We start from the raw sequence: 16836 nt of genomic DNA on the forward strand, positions 1-16836 counted from the left end.
GGACGACAGCAAGCTCAGGGACGTGTTAATCATATCTCACTGCAAGATGCTCAGAATCATCCGAACTTGATTATAGGTACGTTAAATATCCTCGGTCACTTTGCTAGAGTTTTGATTGATTGTGGTGCTACTCATTCTGTGATTTCTCATACGTTTGCTCAAATGACTCAACCTCACCCTACACATCTAAGATTTGATTTAGAGTTTGCTATGCCTAGAAGGGACAAATGTTATGTTGATAGTGTTTATCCAGGGTGTCTAGTGATGGTAGATGGTGTAGTTATGCCAGCTAATCTTATCCCGTTAGATATTGTGGATTTTGATATGATTTTAGGGGCGAATTGGTTGCATTATAATCGTGCACATATAGATTGTTACTGGAAATCAGTTACTTTTCATCGTCCTGGACTACCAGAGGTTACTTTTGTGGGTGAAAGAAGTGGGGTGAGACATGGTGTTATTTCTGCCATGAGAGCAAAGAAGTTGTTATCGAAAGGTTGTCATGGATACTTAGCACATGTGGTGTTAAATAATGTTATTCCTAACAGTGTGGAGGAAGTTGGAGTAGTCAGGCACTATCCTGATGTATTCCCAGATGATTTGCCTGGATTGCCGCCAGACAGAGATGTGGAGTTTTCGATTGATTTGCTCCCATGTACGGATTCTATATCTTTGACTCCATACAGAATGGCTCCAGCTGAATTGAGAGAGTTGAAAATTCAGTTACAGGAATTAACTGATAAAGGTTTCATTCAACCTAGTACTTCACCTTGGGGAGCTCCGGTGTTGTTTGTAAGAAAGAAAGACGGAACTTTGATATTGTGTATTGATTACAGGCAATTGAATCGGGTAACGATTAAAAACCGTTATCCATTGCCTCGTATCGATGATTTGTTTGATCAGCTTAAATATGCGTGTGTGTTCTCTAAGATTGATTTGAAATCTGGCTATTATCAGTTGAAGATTAAAGATGAAGATGTACCTAAAACGGCTTTCAGGACCCGTTATGGGCATTATGAGTTTTTGGTGATGCCATTTGGATTGACTAATGCACCTGCAGCTTTCATGAGGCTAATGAATGAAGTATTCCAGCAATATCTTGATAGATTTATCATTGTTTTTATCGATGATATTCTGGTATACTCACAGTCGAAAGCAGATCATATTCGACATCTTAACTTGGTATTAAAGAAATTGATGGAGCATCAGTTGTATGCCAAGTTTAGCAAATGTCAGTTTTGGTTGAATCAAGTGGCATTTTTGGGACATGTAGTATCGGCACAAGGAATTCAAGTAGATCCTCAAAAGATTGCAGCAGTGGAGAATTAGGAACAGCCACGAACCGTCACTGAGGTGCGGAGTTTTCTTGGTTTAGCAGGTTATTATCGACGGTTTGTTCAAGATTTTTCTATGATTGCGTTGCCACTAACGAAGTTAACCAGGAAGGATGTTAAGTTCGAGTGGGACGAGAATTGTGAGCAAAGTTTCCAACAGCTGAAATATTACCTCACTTATGCTCCAGTATTGGTACTTCCTGATGATAACGGTAACTTTGAGATTTACAGTGATGCTTCCTTGAATGGTTTGGGATGTGTCTTGATACAACATAATAGAGTGATCGCATATGCTTTTCGACAGTTGAAGATTCATGAAAGGAATTATCCTACTCACGATCTTGAGTTGGCAGCCATTGTCTTTGCTTTGAAGATTTGGAGGCATTATCTCTATGGTGAGAAATGTAAGATCTTCACGAATCATAAGAGTCTTCAGTATCTTTTTACTCAGCATGATCTTAATCTTCGTCAGTGAAGGTGGATGGAGTTACTAAGTGATTATGACTGCACTATTGAGTATCATCCGGGTCGTGCAAATGTGGTAAGCTGATGCACTGAGTAGGAAACCTCAAGGTCGACTTAATGCTTTGTATGCTTGCCGTGTTCCTCTTCTTGCAGATTTGAGAGCTACTGGAGTAAAGTTAGAGTTAGAATAACGAAGAGAAGCTTTTCTTGCTAGTTTCCAAGTCAAGCCTGTTTTGGTCAATCGTGTACTTGAAGCTCAGATGATTGATGAAGAGATTCAAGAAATGATTCAATTGAGAAATGAAGGGAAAAAGAAAGACCTCAGGATTTGAGAATCAGATGGCATGCTTATGCAGGAGAACAGAATGTATGTGCCGAATAATGAGGAATTAAATAAGGAAATTTTAGATGAAGCACATTGTTCAGCTTATGCGATGCATCCATGAGGGACTAAGATGTACCATACCATTCGACCATTTTATTATTGGCCGGGTATGAAAAGGGAAATTGCAGAATATGTAAGTAGGTGTGCTGTTTGTCAGCAAGTCAAAGCAGAAAGAAAGAAGCCTTTTGGACGGATGCAACCACTGCCCATTCCTCAGTGGAAATGGGAAAATATAACTATGGATTTTGTGTATAAGCTTCCTCGTACACATAATGGATTTGATGGCGTTTAGGTAATCGTAGATCGGCTTACCAAGTCAGCACACTTCATTCCAGTGAGGGAAAAGTATCCCCTGAATAAATTGGCTAAGTTATTCATCACAAACATTGTGAAGTATCATGGAGTTCCAGTGAATATTATTTTTGATCGAGATCCAAGATTTACTTCTAGGTTTTGGATAGCTTTTTAGGAAGCTCTTGGTACAAAACTACTTTACAGCACTGCTTATCATCCTCAAACCGATGGACAATCAGAGAGGACTATTCAGACGTTAGAGGATATGTTGAGATCTTCAGTGTTACAGTTTGGAGATTCTTGGCATGATCGCCTAGACTTGATGGAATTTGCCTACAATAATAGTTTTCATGCGAGCATTGGTATGTCACCATTTGAGGCACTGTATGGTAGAGCTTGTCGTACGCCATTGTGTTGGTCAGAGGTTGGCGAAAGAGTGCTAGAGGGCCCAGAGATTGTGGATGAGACTACTCAAAATGTTCAGGTGATTAAGTCTAACCTGAAAGCAGCCCAGGATCGACAAAAGAGTTTAACAGATAGACATGCTACTGATCGAGTATATGATGTGGGTAATTTGGTATTCTTGAAATTATCACCTTGGAGAGGTGTAGTGCGGTTTGGAAAGAAAGGCAAGCTAAGTCCTAGGTATATAGGACCTTATGAGATCATTGAAAGGATTGGTGAAGTTGCTTACAGATTGGAGTTGCCTCCGAAGTTATCTAAGGTACATAATGTGTTTCATGTCTCGATGTTTCGACATTATGTTTCAGACCCTTCACATGTGATTCCTCCTTAACCTTTGGAGATTAATCTGGATTTGATGTATGATGAGGAACCAATAACTATCTTAGATTGGAAAGACAAGGTTCGAAGGAATAAAACAGTGAGATTGGTAAAAGTATTGTGGAGGAACCACTCAGTGGAAGAAGCTACTTGGGAAACAGAAGATCGAATGAGAGAGATGTATCCAAGGTTGTTTTATGAGTATTAGTGGATTGAGTGTTGTATGAATTTTGAGGACGAAATTCTATAAGGAGGGGAGATTGTCACAGCCCGTCCCAAAAATTCAATTATCGTGGGTGTGAAATGACAGAATTGCCTTTAATGGTTGCTAAGGTATGTGTAACGTATTATTTGATGTGCATAATTTTCTAAATTTTGGAAATTTAATTGGATTAAAATTGTATGCATTTTTTTTATGTGGTTAGGGACTTAGGTGGACCACATACCTTTACCATCAGACTCATCTCTCTCTCTTATCCCGTGCCTTCTCTCTCTCTTCCCTCTCAGTTTCTCTCTCTCTCTCGAACCGTACGGACAAGAACCCAAAATCCCTCAAAACATCATGGATCGATGCCAATAAGGTGAGTTTCTTCATCCTTGCAACCTCCTAAGTTGAATGGTACCATTTTTGGAACTTAGAATCTTCGAAATCACGTGAAATCCGAACCCCAGTTTGATGTCACTGTTCATGCACACGTGAATTGTTGATTTTCAGGGAATTCTAAGCTTACATGGAGCTTAGTGAGATTCCAAGGAAGCTTGGAGTACTTAGTATGAAGGTTTTGGACGTCGGGATCATAGGGTTCGAAGTTGGGCGGTTTTCTTGGATTTTCTTCGATGAGATTTCGTAATTTTTAGAGCCTTAAACTGGTACAACGTGATTCTAAATGCTTAGGGCTTCATTTTGATATAAAATGCGTAGAAAATGGTGGAGAAATGATGGAGAACAAGGAGATTGAAAAATCTCCAGTTTTCCGATGCCAGTGAAACCAGTCCGGCGACTGGAGGAAGAAGATGACGAGCGTGGGGGCGCGTGGCAAGTCCAAATTTTTTTCTAAAAATATCTAGACGTCTGTGACGTAGAGTAGTGCCGTACAGGTCACTGTGGTGACTTCGGTTGGATTGGATATTGAGCTTTAGAATTAACAATACAGGACCAACTGCAGGGTTTCCGGTTGATTCCTTAGTTCACCTGTTATAATGTTGCATCCTTATTCTGTTATTGACGCTTATTGCATGGCATGCTTTCTGGTTTTTGATAAAGATTTGTGAATTGAGATATTTGAAGATTTATATGCATATTATGTTATTTTCTGAGAAAGTATACAGGTTTTACAGCGAGGGGTTAGAAATGTTATTAAATGAAATGTTTTCGAAAAGCTTTGTTTTACTGACCCATTCAATTTTGTTTTGCGCCCTTCCAGGTTTTAGTTAGTGGTGTGGTGGCACGAGGATTCCCACGACGTTCTAATAGACTACATAAATGTAGGACTCATCTTCGGGTGTTGTAATTTAGTTATGTTCCTATTTGACTGCACCTAGTATTTATGCTCTGAATATGTGTGTTTCACACCTAAACTTATTTTAGCATGCTAGTTGGATACTATTGTTAGTATTTGGTTTTTATTTCTTCGTATTACTCTTATATGTTGCTTACGCGTCGCACTTTTGGTTACGTCACGCCCACGTGCCGGCCAGCACGCCTTGATTTTAGGATCGAGGTGTGTCACTTATGCTCTAACGTCATGTGTGAAGTGGGTTCATTCCTGCTCACTAGCACACTCTGGTATTTAGGCACTCTTAGGTTTAAATTTATTCACATTTGTTCCACATCATCACACTTTATGGCTTCGTCCCCTTCCACGTGTCGACCAACACAGCTCGATTCGGAGTCCTAGTGGACCTTCCGAGTCATGGTGTGTCAAAAATAATTCAAAATTTTTTGGAGATGACACATGGACTTTTACTCGAAGAAGACAAAAATGTTTTTCTTAAATTAACGAGGCTCACATTTAATCTACACGCAGTTCAACATTCCTGAAGACGTGAGCACCTAACTACAACTCATCAAACTCTCATGCCCCCTGCCTATGGCAAGGAGAGAGAAGATTCGAATTTAACACCTTTCTACATCAAAAACATAATTCAAAGACAACAAATATTCCCAAAGTAAAACATTTCCATTCTAGAATAGAAGTACAACCATGATTGTGGCTAGTGAGGAAGGAATAGAAATTGAATGGTGCTACCAAAACATACGATACTGCAATAATTTTAAACAAATATCTAACCGTTACAAAGTATAAAACATATACTATTTCAAATCGAAGCTTTTTGAAGTACTCCGAGTACTGGATACAAATTAGAGCTTTTTTAAATACTTTGAAAAATAAGGTATGTTGAAAATTTTGACTGTTAGATTTTTTTTATTTTTATTAAGGATAACATACTTTACCAACAACAAACTTTACAACGCAAAGAACCAGATTTTTTTTGTTTTTATTAAGGATAACATACTTTACCAACAACAAACTTTACAATGAAAAGAACCAAATTTTACAACAAAAAGGCCCAAAAAAAAAAAAAAAATCGATACTCTGGGGCACCCGAAAACCCCTGAACATCAACCTATATATACGACGCGACTACAGCCCCCTTTACTCTACCCTCTGTCTGTCTACATGGCCACCGGAGTCTCACCCGAAGACGACGACGTATTCGTCTCGGTCTCCGAGCAACGCCGCGAGTTCATGGAAGCCAAAGCCTTAGAGTCCGACATGGATCTCGCCTTCCACCTCCAACTCCAAGAGGCCCTTGCTGCCTCCCTCACCCTCCAACCCTCCTCCTCCTCCGCCCAATCCCTGGAAAAAGACGCCGTTCCGATCATCCCCGACACTCCAACTGTCGTCTCCATCCAGTCCGGCGAACTCGCGAGGCTGGAGCAGGAATTGAAAGACCGTGAGCAGAGCGAGATCGAAATGCGGAAAGCCAGAGAGGATCTCGAGCGTCGGATTCACGACGATCAGGTCGCGAGGGAGATCATGAGGATTCCGGAGGAGGAGTGGGAGGAGTCCGGCGAATTCTTCTCCATGCCGTTCGGCGAAGGATCATCCTCTTATTCAGCTTCGGCGAAGAGCGTCGAGAGCGAGAGCGTATTCAGGCTATACTTCAAGGGTTTGGTGAGCGAGGAAAGGGTTGGGAAGGAGAGGGCGGCACTGGCAGGAATTGGGGCGGCGCTGTGCGATCCGAGGGACAATTTGTTGTTCGAGGTCAGGAAGCCGCTGATTGGGAGCGGGACGAGCAGCAGTGGGGCCCAGTTGAAGGCCTTGATCGAAGGGCTGAATGCTGCTCTTGCTTTGGATTTGAAGCGCCTCACCTTCTTCTGTGAGAATCGCCACATTTTCCAGTTTGTAAGTTGCTCTCTTCTCTTTATCTGCGTCTCTGTTGTGGGTTTTCGATGAAATGTAGTTTTTGTGGTAAATTTTAGGAATTGAAATGTGGGTTTTGCGTTTCAGTACTGTTCTATCTTTGAACACTAATAAACTTTCGAAATTCGATAATGGAATGTGTAGTATCCATGGTGGACAGGATAATGCACTCACTCTGAGAAAGTTTAGTTGTCTTCTGTTAATATTTGCTTAATTAAGCTTCTATACTATATTTGGTTATGGAATTTGACACTGACCTTTATTAAAACTTTTGCGAAAGACAAATAAAAGAATGCAACTTGTTATTTTTAATAGTTGCAATGTTCTCGGAATTGTATGTGGGTTGTGTGAATTTCTGTTTCCCATCTTGGACAATAGTTTGAACTTTCATTTTTCAGATTCACTTAATGAAATTTGATTGAACAAATTTACTGTGAAAATTTTTCTTCGTGTTCTCAGCATTTGCTTAATTAGTCGTCTGTCTTATAATTGATTATGGACTTTATGGTTTGAACTTATTAGAGAGAATGGAATATGTTATGAATTATGATATGATGTAAGCAATGTTATTTTATTTATGTCGAAACCAAGAATGTTGGATCAGCTAGTTAGGATGCTTGAGTCTCTTTACACCCATAAATGGAGCTTGTTGGCATTTTAAATATGTATTTTACATATGCAGATAACTGGTAAATGGACAGCAAAGCAGCGCAAGGTAGCAATGCTTGTCAGTCAGGTTAAGAGCCTTCAAGCAAAGTTTACAGTTTGCAATCCAATTCTTGTGCCCCGATTTGATATTAAATTTGCATTTAAACTAGCAAGAGATGCAATAGATTCTCAGTCTCAGACTAACCAGCCTGCACAATCTATCACTTCCAAGAATGTGAATGAGACTTGCGTGATATGTTTGGAAGCTACTGATGTTAACCAAATGTTTTCAGTTGATGGCTGTCTGCATCGGTATTGCTTTTCTTGTATGAAACAACATGTAGAGGTGAAGTTGCTTCATGGGATGATTCCTAGATGCCCTCATGAAGACTGTAAGTCTGATCTTACTGTTGATAGTTGTGCAAAATTCTTGACACCTAAACATGTGGAGACTATGCGCCAACGCATAAAGGAAGCTTCAATTCCTGCCACAGAGAAAGTTTATTGCCCGTACCCGAGGTGCTCCGCTTTAATGTCAAAACGTGAACTTTTACAAGACGTGAAATCGCGGGATGTGGAACTATCAGGAGTTCGAAAATGCTTGAAATGTCAGTGCCTTTTTTGTATCAATTGTAAAGTCCCTTGGCACAGAAACAGAACATGCGCCGACTACAAAAGGTTGAATCCTCATCCCCCAGAAGATACAAAGCTAAAGTCCCTTGCCTCAACGAATCTGTGGCGCCAGTGTGTGAAGTGCAACCATATGATTGAACTTGCTGAAGGTTGCTACCACATGACTTGCAGGTATTTACTATTTAATATTGTTTTCAGTAAACTAAAAACCTGAGAGAATAAGATTTGTTGTAACATTACAATCTGTTTCTGTCTTTGAGGTGTTGCACACACTATTGATGTCATAACTCGAAAATTATAAGGTCATACCTTTGGCTGTTATATGAAAACTGTTGTATTATATCATAATAGAAAATTTGAAAGCTGTTGTATCAAGTTTGCAAGCGACTCTATCTGCGTCATCTTATTACTCATCCTAATGCACTGATCTCTTTTGCAGGTGTGGGCATGAGTTTTGTTATAATTGTGGAGGCGAGTGGAAAGACAAAAAGGCAACATGCTCATGCCCACTATGGGATGAGGGTAATATTTTGCATGATGAAGATGATGAAGATTTTGATTTTGATGAAGAGGATGTGTCAGAGTCAGATTCCGAGGGGTATTATGATTCTGACTCGGTCATAATGTTCTAATAACATTGCCCTCTAAAGAGGTCTTACCTCAAATTTTCTCTGTTCGGAACATATTTTATAATATTTATGTCAATATATTTTGTGGAAAGTATGAATCGAATTTCTTTATTTTGATTCTCAGCTGCTTGTTCACAAGGCTTTTCCATCTCTTAATTATTGTATAGAAAGGAGAACATAGAGTGAAAAAGAGCCTGCACTGCCACAATTGAGCTCATAAATAATGTCACAGGACAGAACGTACAGTTGATGATTACGGTGGACACACTAGTATTGTGAATATGTTTTATAATGTTTTGTGTGTTTCAGACTGTACCATCGTTTGAGATGTGCGTTTTTCCTGGTATTATGCTTATTGTAATTGAAATCTATCGAAGATCTGTTCACTTAATTTGCAAGTAACTATGCTTATGTCATTTTGGTAATCATGTTCGTGCTGTTATTGCTTTTGCAGACATGCTCCTGGGTTTTGCAATGACTGTGGACAGTCTACAGACTACACAGGAGCATGTTTACACCCAGTTTTGTTTGAAGATGATATCTTATTTGACGGAGATAGTGATACTCAGGAGTTGAAAAAAGATGAATATGAAGGTGAAGTTAAGGATGACGGCCTAGAAGAAGACGGATATGAAGATGAAATCGGGCAGGAGGTTCAGGAAGAGATGCATATCTTGCCTGCTGTAGATGGTAGAGATCTTGATGAAGAAATTGACGAAGATGAGGAGTTCTGTGACTCTGACTGCGAATGCTATGAAGATGAGGTTCATGAGAAAGAGGTTCGAGAGGACGTTCAGGAAGAATGGTTGGAGCAAGGTCAGGTGGATGAGAACTTCTATGCGGAAAATGATACAGATTTTGGTGACGAATATGAGGAAGATGAAGAGGAGTGCTGTGACTCTGACTGCGGCCGCGACTGTGACTGCTACGACTCTAACTCAGATTACTATTGATAAACAAAAATATGGCTGGTAATCTTCGTACGAAGTAACCCGCAGAAAGGGGAAAAAATGGTCTTTGAAGTGTCAACAAAGTGTTTTGTTTTTTTCTTGTTCCCAATTGCTTGTCCACGAGGGTTTCTCTCCGCTTCGATTATCATCCGTTTCCCTTCCTTTTTTCACTCTTTTCTTTTTGTCCTTTTTCTATATAAAATATTCAAACAAAATATTAACGTGGCTTAATCACAACTGTTTAAATATGAGGGAAGAGAAAGGGAGAGAGAACCTAATCCTTTATTTTGAAAGGCTTTTTCAGCCAGTTTTCTTTTGTAATACGTGCAATAGAAAACGTGAATAGCTGCAATTGAAAATAGAAGATTTACTTGTTGTGAAAGTTAAAGCCAAACCTCCTTTTTATGGTCTCGTTCTTCATCACTTTGATCCCTCCCTTTCATTTCCGCTAATCGTTAACGTTTCTAGCATTTTATCTTTTTATTCTAGTTCAGTTGTTCCCTCAATCACAAGAATTGTCACTTAGTAGTATGATTAATAGTATTCCTCTTTACTTGTAAGTGAGAGGTCTTATGTTTTATTCTCGTCAAAAGTGAATTTGAATCACATTATTGCTAGCCCATTGTGAGGCTAAGCCCCTCCTTAGTGAAGATAATATCGTTTGTTACAAAAAGAAATGTACTAATATCATTTTACGTAAGGAAAAAGATAGGGAGACATGCTTGTATGTAGACCTAGTAATGCTAGGGAGAGATAATCTATTTAAATTATATCTTGTAAATCATAATGTGTATGAAGCTAAAAATAATGCGAAAATTTATGGAATTGACACATGAGCTTTTCTCCGAAGAAGACAAGAATGCCTCATTAAATTGGTGAGGCCCACATTTTAATCTATGCGTAGTTCAACATTCTTAAAGACCCGACCAGCTAACTACAATCTCATCGAGCACTTGACCATGATGAGGAGAAAAGTTAAATATATTAAAGATGTGATTAATTACTAGATCTTATCTTTAATACTCGCCTATTTGAAGAACAACTATATTTGACCAAGGATATTACAAGATAATTTCAAGATATTATTTATTAAATAATACCTTTGGGATAATTTTTTCCTCATCCATCTTACGGATGATTTACTTTGTCCAATTGGATGCTGACACGTGTCAGGGCAAACTTTACATGTGGTCGGCCTGGCAAGTACCCATCTTCACCAATTTTGATAAGCATTGGGAAATTTTATTTGAACCCATAAAACTTCTTTCTACACCCCAACTTAAATTTTAATTTTAAATTGTCTTTTTTACCCCCATTGCATAATTGTCATCAAATACAAAATGAAATTATACTAAAATTAAAATTTATCAATAAACTCACAGTCAATAATTAAACCCCATCATTAGCAATCTTTATCCAACGTACATCCTGGCTAAAACCAAGAGCTCTCATAAAGAAAAACAAGCTCTTTTTGATCCATGGATGATGATTTTGAAGTTTTGAATCTTCTAACTAAAACATGAATCGATTTATGCATGTTTTTTTTTTTGTTTGTTTTCAATTTTTTTTAGAGTTTAGAAACAAGAATCGGTGATTGTGGAGTTTCTTATATTTTGTGCCCTCTTTGTATGTCCCTTTGAACTGCATCTTTTACTTCTCAACAATAGTTACAAATTCGCAAGAAGGCATCATTCTACGTTGTCTGCACTAAAATAGCAATAAAGTCTCCTAGAAATATTGGAATCACGAACTGTAAAATTCTCCATAAACTAGACGTCCATATCTTTCCAAGCATATAAGGTTCAATTTTTGGTTCGTCTCGAGGAATTACAGTTTAATATTCAAACTTCATAGATATGCACAACAAATCTTTGATTTTGGGATGTCTGAACTAAAATGGCAATAATGTCTTTTAGAAAAATCAAAATCATGAACCGTAATTTTAGGGTAATGCTAAGTGATCATCTATTTAAATCATGTTTTGTAAATTATATGATGTGGGTGGAACCAAAACAATTCAAAAAATTCTGAAACTGACATGTGAACTTTTACTCGAAGAAGACAAAAATGTTCTTATTAAATTGACGAGACTCACATTTAATCTACGTGCAATTCAACATTCTTAAAGACGTGAACACCAAACTACAACTCATCAAACTCTCATGCCCTTGCCCATGGCAAGGAGAAAAGTTAAAGGTATTAAAAATGAGATTAATTATTAAATCTTATTTTTAATACTCTTTTAATTAAAGAACAACTCAATCAAACAAGAAATCACGATCATATCCAATAAAAGATTTACAAAATAATTCCACCATATTATTAAAAAAATAATATATTTGTAATAATTTTTTTTTCATTTATCTTACGATTGACTCACTTTGACCAATCAAATGCCGATACATCTCAGAGCAAACCCTAAATATATGTCCGACTTAGCTCCTATAAATACCACATCTTTACTAATTTTTGGTAAACTTCTGTTACGCAATTTGGTTGCAATAGAATTTTGCTAGTAAAGGGGCTGTAGACTCTTCAGTTTCGCGTTCCCAATGCCTCCTGTTTCCCTTGGTCTCTACCTTCTCTAACACGTCACCAATCCTTCCTTTTTCCCGTCCTTCGCCTGTCACTGCACTCCACCAAAAAAAAAAAAAAAAAAACACTTTTCCTCTCCACCGCCCGATCATGGACGTTCGTACGAACGGAGACGACCTCGACACCATTCTCTCCGAGCAGCGCAGAGAGCTCATGACGGCCAAAACCCTGGACTCCGACCTCGAAATGGCCTTCAAACTCCAAATGCAGGAAGCCATGACCGCCTCTCTAGCCGTTAAACCCTCGTCGGCTTCGGCTTCGAGTTCGCACAACCTTCTGCCTCCGTCGCCGCCCGACGATGGCTCGAATGACGCCGTATTAGAATTGGCCGCCACTCTGATGCTCGAGGACGTCGAGCGGTTCGCTCAGGAGCGCGAGGACCACGACCGCACCGTTTTGGAAATGATGAAGGCGAAGGAGGATCTCAACCGTCGGATTTACGATCAGAAGTTCGCCGTCGACCTCCGCGACGTGCCCGAGGACTACTGGGCCAACTACGGCGAATATTACGAGCGCCCGTACTGTACGGGCTTCTGGTCTTCGTCGTCGTCGTCGTCAAAATATCCGGCGGTGGTGAGTGAGAATTTGAGGCTGTATTGCAAGGGGGTGGTGAGCGAGGAAATGGTTAGGGATGTGAAGGCGGTGGTAGGCGGGGTGGGTGTCGCGATCTGCGACCCGATGGACAATGTGATATTCGAGGCGAGGAAGAATCTGGAAGCGGTGGTTGACGGCGTTGTGCTGAGCAATGAGGCGGCGGAGCTCGAGGCCATCGTTGAAGGGCTTGACAAAGCTCTCGCTCTGGACTTGAAAGCTGTGACCTTTTTCTGTGATGACTACATGATTTACCAATATGTGAGTTTTAGCAGTTAAACAATCGCTTTTTACTTATCAATCTGCTTGCTTTTTTTGGGAATTAATTTAATATTTTGGTGCTTTTTGTTTGGAATTATTGGGTGAAAGTTTGTGTCTTTTTTGTTAAAGATGATAGTGTTGACTTGTTGCAATCTTTGGTTGTATGAACTAGTGTATATTTTGGTATGTGGGGCATTGCCACTACACATCGTGTGGGTTTAGTGGGAAGTGTGACAAAGGTAATTGAATTGACAATTTCTAGTCATAGACCATAGTTGGTGAACATGGATATCAATCGTTGTGATTTGCTTAGTCGGGTTTTAGTTAAGCGGTTCGGTTGGCTTAATTTGTTTAAGTGCAATGTAACAAATGTTGCTCCTTAATTTGTGAAAGGGTTTTGGACTGTTAAATTTAGCAGAAGCTGCAAGGTCTAATCCCGAGCAACTTGATATTTGAGATTTGGGAGAACAAATAGTTGTTTTGATAAACCTGTCCTGAAGTTTCGAAGTGCTATGCTAAACATTTTGCTCTGTTTGCTGCTCTTGTGTGACAAAGCCAACTACTAGTATCAATATGTTGGAATTTCGTATTGCGCTATCAGCAATGCCATTCGTGCAGGTAGATGATTTTGTTACTGTAATAAATTTGTTTAACTTTTCTTGGCTATGTATTTCGTCAAGATTTGCTGATTCTGTTAATTAAGTATTTTGTTCATTCAAAAGGAAACAATCTATCTAGAAAACCAGATTTTTGATGTTTTCTCATTTTTTTTTCTTGTTATCCGTAGTACAATCCATGTCTTTGCTATGATAATCATTAGTCGTGTTTATTGAATAAAGCATGCTTAGCATAACAGAACATTCTGTTTGGTGCCACTTACGTAGATGATTGACATCTTACAAATACAGGTCACAAACAGGGTGCATCCTGGAAACAGCAAGGTTGCCACGTTAGTTAATCAAGTGGCTCTTCTACGGAGAAAATTTGTATATTGCAGTCCTTCTCTTGTGGCACGGAGTGACATTAAGTTTGCACTTAAACTTGCAAGAGAGGCTATAGTTTCTCAGATTACCTGGCATGCGGAAACTGGCAAAGGAAAGAGTTTGAAGGAGACATGTGTAATTTGCTTTGAAGAAACTGATGTTGCTGAAATGTTTTCAATCGATGGTTGTTTACACAGGTATTGCTTTTCCTGTATGAGACAACATGTGGAAGTAAAGTTTTTGAATGGGATGGTGGCAGAGTGCCCTCACGAAGGCTGTAAAACTGAGGTGAATATTGATGGCTGCGCAAAATTCTTGGCTCCTAAACTAGTCGAGGCTATTAGCCAAAGAATCAGGGAATCCGCTATTCCTGTTACGGACAAGGTTTATTGCCCAAATCCCAGGTGTTCTGCATTAATGTCTAAAAGCGAGGTCTTAGAATATACTAAAACTTACTTTGTCGGTGCTGAACAATCTGGAGCCAGGAGATGCATGAAATGTCAGTACTATTTTTGTATAAATTGCAAGGTTCCTTGGCACTTCAATATGAACTGCTATGATTACAAAAGATCACATCCCTATCCCCGTCCAGAAGATCAGTTGATGAACTCTCTAGCTACAAAGAAACACTGGCGCCAGTGCGTCAAGTGCAACCATATGGTCGAACTTGCCGAAGGTTGTTACCACATAACTTGCAGGTATTACATTCCTCTTCTCCCTGCTATCTGACTAATCTTTTAGTTGTTGTGTTGTTTTTGTTGTATCTTACATAAAATTAACAACTTTGTGAGAGAGGACAGAAATGAGAAAAAGATAAACAAAATATATAGACAGTGAACTCGAGATGATCTAAGTGCTGGCAAGTTGTGATTACAAGTGCCAATCTATGCATGTTGGTCTAATTTACATTCTCATATATTTCCTTTGCTAGCTTCAAACTGTCTTTTCTCTTCTTTTAGACTTTCACACACGAAAAGAAAAGTTATTGTTTTCTGGGTGCTACTATTTTTGCTTTACAACAATCCTTGCGGTTTGTCGATGCTTGCATTGTCTTTGTAGATGTGGATATGAGTTTTGCTATACTTGTGGTGCTCAATGGAAGAACAAGAAAGCAACATGTAACTGCCCAATCTGGGTCGAGCGTAATATCATACGTGAACAGCCAAGACAGGCACAGCCAAGGCACGCACAGCCATTTATACGTGAACAGCCACGGCAAGCACAGCCAGTTCAACGTGAACAGCCACGGCAAGCACAGCCACTTATTCGTGAACAGCCATGGCAAGCACAGCCAATTATTCGTGAACAGCCACGACAGGTGCGGCCACGACGATGATCATAACTTATATGGCTTGTCAGATTACAACTGAAAATATTTAGGCTAATAGTCTTTTTTTTTTGCGTTTTCTTTTCATTTTGTTGATGTTTGGCGCATTAATACATGGCTTTTCTATCCTGCACACGTTACTGTGAGCATCAAGTGAATGCCCCAAATGAAATCAAATCCCAGCCTTTGATTTTTATAGCTTAAACATGAGCTACTGTGATGAGTTGAGGCCGGCCGGCGCTTGGCCCGGTCCTAGGACAATTGGCCCTATAAGTTGGAAGATCCGAGCTGAGTTAGCCGGACCAGTGGCCCAGAATTTCTGTAAAACAGGCCTGTTCAATCTATCATGTATGGAAGAAATGAATGTCAACGTCTGAATTTTGTCCACGTGAAATGTAAAAGACGGATTAGTTGCAAAGGAAACTTATAATTTCAAAGCCCCCCATTCAACTTTTGCCTTCAATGACAAAATTTAGAAGTCATGTCCATTTCTTGCTTCCGCATTTATTTAATGTAATGAATTATCTAATTCAATTCAGTTCTAGAGACCCGACGAGATTTATTATCATAAAGGTAAACAACATCTCCTCACGAAAAATTGGGTTCAAACTTCATACCTCAATGATTCTAATTTGAAAACCATAACAAGTCAATACTCTTGAGTCTTTTTTTTTTATCTTTTTCATACAATAATATATTTGTTGTAGACCTAATTTAATAAACTATTCTAGAGGGAATAAGGAGAGGGGCTGGTGGCAAGAGAGATTAGGGAATAAGGAGAGGGTGCTAGTGGCAAGAGAGAGTAAAGAGATTTAATTGTGAGGTGTGTTGTATTCCATCTCATTGTGTCTTTATTTATAGTAATAGGGAAGGTTAATTCCTTAGGATTACAACTCTAATAGGATAATATCTCACCCTAGACAATCTTCTAAAGATATCCCAAATACTTTAGAATTTACACAATGGTATTCCTATATTAAATATGACTGCATCACTCCCCCTTGAGTGCTTAATACTCAAACAAAACATCAGATTAGGTCTTCAGCAGATGAAGTAGATCAGTTGATAAAGTCGTCGGCACAACGGGCAAATGCAAGTCTCAAATTAAAGAAAGTATGCATTGGTAGTAAAACTCACAAAATCTCACTATGGTAAAACCTAAGGAGGTACAAAAATCTTAAACTAAGGAGAAAAGTGAGAAGTATGCATAATGTCTAAAACAAAAGTCATACGGGACGAAAGTTATGAACGTCAAAGAGTATGATCATCCCATGATGGGTACCTTATCAAAACCTTGTTAGGTACCAAAAACCCAGTGGGAAAAATGCTCATAATCGTAGAAAAAAGAGTCCATTAAGATCAAGTGAGTATACTTCGGGATACTCCCCCTAGTTAGACATAACTTCTATATATGAGAACTACAAGCAATTCAACTCAAATAATTTACGCATACCGATTCTTTAGACAAGTTTCTGAAAAGTAGACTTGGGCAATGACTTGGTGAAAACATTGGCTAGGTTGTATTGGGAA

The 16836-nt window shown here is 39.0% G+C and overlaps 2 protein-coding genes across 7 annotated transcripts in view; both read left to right on the forward strand.

The window, feature by feature from the left end:
* The window catches only part of LOC126588989 (E3 ubiquitin-protein ligase RSL1-like), a 32133-nt gene extending 22353 nt beyond the window's left edge, over positions 1–9780 (forward strand). For 2 of the 5 annotated variants that reach the window (XM_050254159.1, XM_050254155.1), the window contains one exon: positions 9416–9780. In XM_050254159.1, coding sequence (XP_050110116.1) covers positions 9416–9552 — 137 coding nt within the window. In that variant the 3' untranslated portion in view covers positions 9553–9780. Of the gene's footprint in view, positions 1–5810; positions 6672–7371; positions 8142–8409; positions 8569–9053 lie in introns of those variants that run through there. The other 3 variants (XM_050254157.1, XM_050254158.1, XM_050254156.1) reach the window with 3 other exon arrangements.
* A 2236-nt stretch (positions 9781–12016) lies between these two features.
* On the forward strand, positions 12017–15691 carry LOC126589755 (E3 ubiquitin-protein ligase RSL1-like). 2 transcript variants are annotated; one of them, XM_050255135.1, is made up of 4 exons: positions 12017–12996; positions 13905–14411; positions 14508–14677; positions 15039–15691. In XM_050255135.1, exons 1-4 carry the CDS (start codon positions 12235–12237, stop codon positions 15313–15315), a joined length of 1716 nt encoding a protein of 571 aa, XP_050111092.1. In that variant the 5' UTR covers positions 12017–12234; the 3' UTR covers positions 15316–15691. The 2 variants fall into 2 exon arrangements, with proteins under 2 accessions (XP_050111092.1, XP_050111091.1); XM_050255134.1 differs by having other exon boundaries at positions 12018–12996; positions 13905–14677.
* Positions 15692–16836: the final 1145 nt, after the last annotated feature.

The sequence above is a fragment of the Malus sylvestris genome, chromosome 11 (genome assembly GCF_916048215.2).
Source record: "Malus sylvestris chromosome 11, drMalSylv7.2, whole genome shotgun sequence".
Classification (NCBI taxonomy): Eukaryota; Viridiplantae; Streptophyta; class Magnoliopsida; order Rosales; family Rosaceae; genus Malus; species Malus sylvestris.